This window comes from Zeus faber, assembly GCF_960531495.2.
Source record: "Zeus faber genome assembly, chromosome: 11".
Lineage (NCBI taxonomy): Eukaryota > Metazoa > Chordata > Actinopteri > Zeiformes > Zeidae > Zeus > Zeus faber.
In genome coordinates this window covers 25861968-25870705 of record NC_137205.1, presented here as the reverse complement: position 1 = coordinate 25870705, position 8738 = coordinate 25861968, and the positions used below count along the sequence as shown (strand labels likewise).

General features: G+C 47.0%; 1 protein-coding gene across 2 annotated transcripts in view; it reads right to left on the bottom strand.

The window, feature by feature from the left end:
* Positions 1-5052: 5052 nt before the first annotated feature.
* The window catches only part of trip10a (thyroid hormone receptor interactor 10a), a 25642-nt gene continuing 21956 nt past the window's right edge, over positions 5053-8738 (bottom strand). For both annotated transcript variants that reach the window (XM_080008852.1, XM_080008853.1), the window contains 5 exons: positions 7994-8103; positions 7646-7778; positions 7367-7455; positions 6682-6815; positions 5053-6570 (listed from right to left, as the gene is read on the bottom strand). In XM_080008852.1, the coding sequence (XP_079864978.1) occupies positions 6419-6570; positions 6682-6815; positions 7367-7455; positions 7646-7778; positions 7994-8103 (618 nt within the window). In that variant the 3' untranslated portion in view covers positions 5053-6418. The remainder of the gene's footprint in view (positions 6571-6681; positions 6816-7366; positions 7456-7645; positions 7779-7993; positions 8104-8738) is intronic.

Here is an 8738-nt window from a genome sequence, read left to right as displayed (position 1 = left end):
GTCCTCGGGGGCCGTCTGGATTCCTGTGATGAGCCGGGGTTCTGCCGGGGCTCGCGGCGCGGGGACCGGGTACGTCGGGGCATGAAGCTCCTCAGTGCCACCCACTCCTTCTGCTGCCGCTCAAGCGCCTGGGTCGTGGAGTCCACAACAGGCCCGACACCAGGATCGAAATCGCAAGGTATCCCAACTCTGGCTCGGTGTCCAGGGTCGACCACTGGCTGAACGCCTGGATGGGCAGCGCCCGAAGACGACCTTACCTCCTTAGTAAAATTTTTCAGCGCCGGGAAGGGACACGAACCTCCGTAAAATGCGCCACGGACAGCGTGGAGGGAGCCGCGGGTTCGGGCTCCGCCCAAGGGATGCCCAGCTTCACTAAGGCCCGCTCCAGGAAGCGCAGCAGCTCCTGGTGAAAAAGGCCCCTGGGACGGTTCATGAGCAGCACCATGCGCCTCCTCACCTGGCTCTTCCCCTTCCTCCTCCTCCTCGGAGCCCCACCGGGCTGCGTGGAAGTCCCGCAACCCCTGGTGCGCGGCCATCTCCTCCCGCTCCACCTGGCACGGATGCTGAGGGAGACCAAGAGAGGTGGGGGAGCGTGGCCTCGAAACAAGGTCCCCAGGACGGGGGAGCCGGAACCTCCTCGGTCCAGGTGCGCATGGCCGAGACAGCGGACAGAGTATCCCTGAGGGTCATGTGCAGGCCGCAGCCCGTACATGTCTCAAGGTCCGCAGCCGACATGAATATTTTTCCTAATTTTCTCTCTCGTAAAAGAGGGGTTGCTTCCAACAGCAGAGAGCCGAATAAGCCACTGGAGTAAAATCGCGTTCGTCTTATCAGGTCTTCCGTTGTAGTTTCTATTTAGAGTCACAAGGTGGCGCCGCTAGGAGGCGTCAGCAAGAGCGGTTCACGAGGGATGGGAATCCAGGCATTTTTTAATTCAACACCATCTTAACTTGTTTCTAATTGAAAGTTATTTCTCTTTTCTATATTCTCTTATTTGTAGCTAATAAGAAATGCACGTCAGTAGTTGAAATTTATGTTGTTTATCTGAAAAGTCGGTCACAAAAATGTATTTTTATATCTATTTATTTATAATTATTTTATTCTTCTCTGATGTACTGTAGTCAGTTCTCATTGTTGCTCCTTTGTTTTTTGTTGTCTGTCACAATCTGAGAAATATCTCCCGAAAAAAAACAAAATCATTATATATCAGACATATAAGAAAGGGGTCTTTATTTTCATATTAGTTGACACGTTAAAGTGTGTTGGGTGTCCCCTATGGAGAACAATGGGTGATATGTCAGCATGTTCTATAGGTGAGGTGAAGTTTGAAGGTTGGTATGGACTCCGGTGGCCATTTTTAGAGGATCACCTCCAGGAAATTGCGCAGAGAATTAGCTAAAGTATACGAAATGCACAAAAATGGAGAATGGAAGGGAGAGAGAGAGAAGGGTGGAGGTTCCACACAAGATGGCTGCAAGATTTTCTGTGGCAGTTTTCCACCTGTCAAGACCTCGGAGCCATCTTATAACACACAGTGCCGACCGACATTCACAGTCCATGCGAGTGATCCCCCAAATATGGCGGCTTGCTCCAGCAATGTGACAGCAGCTTCACATTCCCTATTAGTTTTCCTCTGGCAGTTCCATAGACAACTTTTTTGTGTTTTTTTATTTTATTTTTAGCACAAATGTTGATCTGGAAGCTGACGGTCTGTCTGTGTTAAACATCTAAATCCCATATTAGCCTGTCAAATGTCTTTTTCTTTTTTGCACAGATAAACAATAATTGTAAAAAAATAAAAATAAAAAGATAAATTGAGATTAGGCTCAGGTGGTACCTTATCTGGGAGACTGAAATCTTTTCAGCAATTTTTTTTTTCTCTCGTGTGTTTCCCGAGCCTGTGCTTTCCAAACCACTGGAGCAGCTCCATCTTTAATTCTGATGAGGCGTGGGTGATAAAAAATAAATAAAAAAGATATTACTACAATCTCACATAAAAGGTTATGTTGATGGTAACCCTTTCCTCCACGACTGATCATGTCCACACTCAACATCAGAATGAGTTTATTCCACCATTTACACTCACAAGGAATTTAACATGGTGAGGATTGGTGCGTTTCTTGACCCTCGTATCATGTTTCAATCGTTAGATTTGCATCTTTAACCTCCTCAGAAAGTAAATATTTGAAATGATCGTCATGTTACTATCATTCCAAACGTGACCAGATATTTCAGGGGGGTTTTTTTGTCCAGATAGGACGGATCTCCCTTGATATTACACCGCTCGTTTTTTCATTACAAAAACACAAGGTACGCGTTATTTATTCATCAAACGGGCCGTGACTGCCGTAATGTGGATGTTTATTTCATTCGCTGCCATGTTTTTACCATCCTCCACAGGTAATGTTTGTCTTGCGTTTGATGAGGGGCAGATTTGGCACAAAAACAGTCATCGTGACGAGCCGCCCCAGCGGCCTCGACATGACGACAAATGTAACTTGCATCAAAACGGTCATATGAATAATTGAATTCAATCTGTTTTTAACAACAAGGCCGAACATTTTAATGAATTTGTAAAGCACCAAAAATAAAAAATAAAGCACCAGGTTGGTGTTTTTAATAATAATCCTCTCCGCTGACCGCGGTATGAACAGTTGAAAAGGCAGATTTGATGCCACGAGCTGCGTAGGCCCCGGGACCGCTCTGATGAGCCTTCCCTGACGAGGACGTGGGTCGTGACCACGCTGTGTTTCCATCCCATCGCCTCTCTCCTAGCCTGTGTATTTTCTTCTCCTTCGTCAGAGGACAATTCATTGCGCTTTACGGATTATGTTCCACGTTGGCCTCGGTTTCGGACGCTCCCTCCCCTAGTTCGCGGTCATCATCGCTGTCTAGGATTAGAGCGAGGGCTCGACTGGCTGAGCCTCTTCTGACGGCCGCGTCTGAGTGAGTAAATGGTGACTGGCACCTTTCAATGTCGGGGTGTTGCACCGCTCACACAGAAACAGAGTGAATTCCCACAACGTAGGATCTGTCTCACGTTATGTTTCTAAGGCATTGGCAACTTTTTGGGTACAGCAGCCCACCTCCCCTCCAAATGAAAGGGGGAGGTCTGAGAGAGAGAGAGAGAGAGGTAATGTCTTACTCAGCCTCTCTTAGCACGATTGGTCTCGTTGGAAAGGCAAAATGGACGGGCGCGTTTAATTTCCTCCCAACAGCTGAAGAGCGAACATCGTTTCGAAACAGAGAGAAAAGGCTTTTCATCAGCAGTGGGAGCGAGAGAGAGAGCGAGAAAGAGAGAGAGAGAGAGAGAGCTTTATGGTCAAAACTGCCAGAAGCATCAACATGGAGTGCAAAGTGATTATAGACCAAAAAAAGACAACTCATCAAGGTGTCAATATTCTGTAAAGAAGTTGAAGGCAAATGAGGCAAAGTCACCTGGCCTCAGGCTGAAGTAAATATTTTATACTAGCCTTTTAGTTTTGGTGATGATAAACATCTACATTTCGGTAAAAAAAAAATTTAAATAAAAAGTTGTGGCAGTTTCACCTACCGCCCAAGTAGTGTGTTCAGGGACCTCCGGCACAGAGACACAGAAGACGGGGGTTGTAAACACCAGTAAATTGTAGCGCGTGGGCCAGTTGGAATTAGCCCAGGAGCAGATGGACATGTGTCGTGACAAGGGCTCCTCCCCTGAGTGAGTGTGGGGATGGGGGTTTTACCTGCTGCTGGTTAGACCAACCAACGAGCGACAGGTATGCAGCCACTCTGATCCCTATCGCCTAGATCCAGGTCAGGTGTGGCTGCTCAAACCACACCACCCCCACACCACAAAAGTAAAGTAAAAATAATAAAGCAAAAAAGAATAAAAAGTTTAAGTATATAACAATAGCCAGAAATACAAAACAGAAGTCAAATATATAAAAACACACAGAATATGAATGTGATTCTATGCACAGGATAAGTTATTGCTGTGGGTATAAATTATAAGTTATTGCTATATATTTGCTCGGTTACATACTACGCTGCATCCGTGGGGTCACTGGGTATGCTCACAGGACCGTGGGACATTTATAAACTGATATATCGATATTTAAAAATGTAAAAGTTATATAGCTTTGAAATGTATGATTTGGAGCTCCCCCCATGCTCTGATATATTTAAGCAGCCGATGTGATACTAAAACTCACATGAAACTGTTTATTCAATGTGGAATATCTGCACTTTGACCGGTAGTATGACTTTCCAAAGTACAGTAGAACGATTCTTATTCTGCCTCTTGATTATAGGCCTCAGTGTGAATCGTAACGCATAATTAGTGTTGGAGCTGACAAAAAAAAATGATAAAAGGGGGAAAATTCACACTCTAATCGTTGTCACGTGTTGCATTCTACGACCTTACCTTGATTTCTGGGGATTCTGGGAATTCTCCTCGAATCCAAGACAGGATCCGAAGAAGGAACACCGACAAACCTTGCGCTCAAATAACTTGCCACTTTGACGGGTGGTGAATTAAACATCCATTCCATCTTCTGTGGAATGAAAACACCCCCAACAGACCATTTAAGAGCCATTATTCTTATGTCTCGTAGCCCGGCAATATACCGCTCGCCAGACCCGGCGGCCTTACGCGAAACCAATCTGACCTTTCAGGCGTCCTGAGACTCAAGCCTACGCATACAAATAGTGATGCTCCGTCAAGTGAGCGGTCGCTCTGTGGAACACCTTCCCTGGGCTCACTAGGCCGAGGACGGCAGCACACCCTGCGTATCGATTTCCCTTCCCGTTCGAAACCCACACAGTGTTCCGCATCTGTGGGCTGCTGTGGCGGAGAGCTGCACGCAGCAGATGCGGTTTATTTTGGCAGCCCGTGTTTGAACAACACCTTAATGAGCTCGTCTTTATCACGTAGGCATATGAAGGGTGCGTAATGGAAATACAATTAGAGGGAGGGGTACCCACACTGGGGAAGTAACACAACACTGCCACCTGCCGGTAAAGGGCTGCGCGTACGGCACATTCGCTCATAAAGACAACCACGTCATAGCTCTGAAATGTGCTTTACATTTATTGAGTTTAAAAAACAAATAATAATAATAGACGGCAGAAACTCTGCATGTAAATGTGATATATACACACACGATGCTTTAAACCAGAAAGGCACCAAGACACACGAGTCAGTTAGACGAGGAGTAATCAGTCCTGCTCAAAGAACCAAAAAACAAAACAAAAAAGACGACCAGAAGCAACGATCGCAAGCGTTGAGAACCCAAACGAATTGAAAGCGCCTTCGTTACAAGACTTTGAGTCCTTTTTTTTTTTTTGTACAATGCAACAATCTTTATTCAAAACTACCTTGGTTAAGAAGCTAATAAGACAATAGTGGTGTTCTGAGAGCTAAAAAATATATTATTTATTACATAAATATGATGGTCTTATTGACTTGCTAATGTGGCTACAGGCAGCCCGCTGTGTGTGCAAGTTGAGAGAAATAGTGTCAGAACGTACTTAAAACAAACTGGAATAGTACTTAACATATACATTTCTAATAAATTAACTTAAGAACAGACGTGAGATCTTTTTTTTTAACTCTTAGCAAATACAGGTCCTGCGTCCTTGTGCAGGTGGTTTGCGCTGGGGGTTGAATGATAAAGAAGAAAATCGCTGCTGCTGCTTCTTCTGCTTCTTCTGCTTCTTCTGCTTCTTCTTCTGCTTCTTCTGCTTCTTCTGCTTCTTCTGCTTCTTCTTCTTGCTATGCGCGGGCTGTTCTTCTGGCCTCGCAGGTCACTCCAAACTCATACCAAAGCAAATTCCCACAAATGTCACTTAATCACTCCCAGTTGGTAAACACCCAAATAAGGGCAAAGCAGCCGTAACACAAACCATCGGAAGATATTCTGAGAATCCCAACAGGCAACGGTGGAAAAGAGCTGAGCTGGTTTTGGAAATGAGGGGGGGGGGGGTTAATTTATGAGGTAAACTCCTTTTTTTTTTAGGCTGTTAATACCCAGCATGCAACTGGCAGCAGCACTCTCCCGCTTTTCCCTCTCTCCCTTCTCCAATTTAGAAGCTTGCACGTCGCCAGGCCGTGGCACCAGACTAGCCCTGGCACCGGGACGACAGTGGGGGGCCCGGTCTTGCTTCTCCGGTTGTTTTCTTTTTTTTTGTTTGTTTTGTCTAAGCTTGTAGGAACGTGTTGGCAGCGCAGTCGCGCTCGTATAACAACAGTGGTACATATTTGCTCACGATTCAATGCGCCTCTTTTTGGCCGTGATCCATTCCATGGATGCACCAGTGGTCCCACCCCTAAGCGCTCTGACCCCCTGTATGATGAGTCCCGTGGGGGAGGAGGGAGGGGGGAGGGGGTGTTGTGAAATAACCATCCTTTTATGGTAGTTAAATGCCTGGCGGGTGTGTGTTATTTATTAAGCGCGATGGTGACGTAGGAGGTGGGAATGTAGCCCTCGTCGCCGTTGGTCCTGCGGACGCGGGTCCAGCCGTCGCCTTTGTCCTCCTCCACCACCGCCAGCACCTCCCCTTCCTGCATAGAAATGGTCCCTTCGCTGGCACCTGGGAGCGGGACGAGAGGGGGGGGGGGGAGAAACACCACATAGGTAAGCGGCGCGCATGTACGAAACGAAAAAAAACTAACAAGAAACAAGACGAGGAAAGGGGAAATACCGGGAAAGTTGTACATGGCGGTGCATTTGCCGATAGGAAGAGTCAACTCCTCCTCCTCAAAGTCGTCATCGAACTCGGCGTAAATGGCTTGCGACGGGTCGGCGGTGCTCTCGTCAGACTGGGCTCCGTCGGGGCTGGAGAGCAGGAGCAAGGTACAGGGACAAGAGAGACCTTTTTTTTTTTTTTTTTTAAAGCAGGTGGAAAAAAGTGTCGTTGTGCGCTCTGATCCTAGTTATCGCTGGTTAATAACGGTGTAACGACACATTCCAGTAAGATAGATTCTTAATTTTTTTATTAATCATAGTTTGAAAGAAGAAAATTTATGACTGTAGAAGACTTTGTTATTTCTTCGACAATAAATATGAAGAAACTCGCTTTTTATCTATGTCAATCATAGCCTTAATATCACTATGGCTGCTATGGAATAATAATGTTATTTTATCCTGTATTGATTTGTTGATATTAAACATTAGTGTCAACCTCTGCTTTAGGATAAAAATCCGCCAAAGTTGGTCGGCTAAGGGCAAAAGGTTGATTTTATGAAGCATTTAGTTGATATTGTGATGCCTTTTTCAGCCCCCCCATGCCAATTGTGATTTTTTTCGAAGCGCAGAATTTGCCGTCGCGACATGTCGCTCCACCCCTACGTCTCGTGCGGCAGTCCCCCCGCTCCCCTCCACCTTACCTGTAGACGTCGTGAGCGCCGTTGTTGTTGAAGGCGTGCGACCTGTAACGCAACGTTTCCCCGCGACCCCCTGCTTCCGCCAGCCACATCTGCCGGGGAAAAAAAAAAAAAAAAGATCGAGCGACGTGTGACGGAGAGAGCAGGCGGTGCCGCCAACCAGATGGGGGGTAGGGGGGAGGGAGGTGGCGATGATGTGCTGGTAATAGACGTGTGTCGCACGGCGGAGGAGTTCATTTCCTCCGTAACGTGCTCAGCCTGAACACCCGAGGACCTCATTACCTCGTACTTGCCGAGCTCTCCCCGGAGCCGCTCCATGTTCTGCGCGGTCTGGCTGATCTGAGAGGCCAGGCTGGCGGGGTCTCCCATCTGAGGGTTTTTCTCATAAACATCCTTCATCTTCCCCAGGGCCTCGCTGCGGGGCGACAGGGCGAGAGAGAGGGAGAGAGGGAGTGTGGGCTGGAGGGACTGGGTCTGGGTGGAGATTAGCTTCCCGGCAGTTCCGCGGGCAAGGTAAACGGTTCGAACTACAATGCAGAGGGATGCAAGCTATTTCTTTTGATTGCACACGCTACAGCAGAGATGGTTATTACAGCAAAGTGCAATATGCACACACAGACACACACACACCTCTGATCCACTTCCTTCTGCAGCTCTTTGCTAATTTCATCCAGTTTCTGCTGCAGCCGCTTCCTGCGCTGCTCGGGAGGGAGGTGGGTGAAGTCCTCCGACACCGTGGGCTGCGAAAAAAAAGTTCACAGGAAACCAGGGGCTGACCTCATTTGACGCGATGACACACTTCCATCTGCGGCCGCAGCCCCAGCAGCCGTGGGAAAGGGAACCGGACAACGCCCTCGGGAGGAAAACCGCTGGACCCGCCGAGGGCTCGGTGCTGGAGGGGGCCGCGTTGTCAAATCTTCTACGTTAAGCTCCGAACTCTTTCAATGACGGCGATTTATAACGTGGAACTGCGGACAAATCGTCACCTGGTTCACCCGTTACTTAAACGAGTGTAATGTTTTGTCACCACTTCAAGAGCAGAATTGATCAAAATAAATAAATAAATAAATAAATAAATAAATAAATAAATAAATAAATAAAAAATAAATAAATAAATACATACATACATACAAATTTGGAAAACATTCCAGATGGAAAGTATTATTATTATATATAATTATGGACAATCCAGAGCGTCCTGCTGCACTTCCCCAGTTGTTCCTTTCCTCACCAGCAGGTGTCACCCTCTCCATCTGCCACATGGCCGGAGCTTCTGCGTGAAAGCTTAAGTGCAGCGCCCGGACTAATGAGACCGATGCTCAGCTCGAGAAGGAAAGCTTAAGAAAGACCATGTTATCGTGCTTGACGCCTCCCA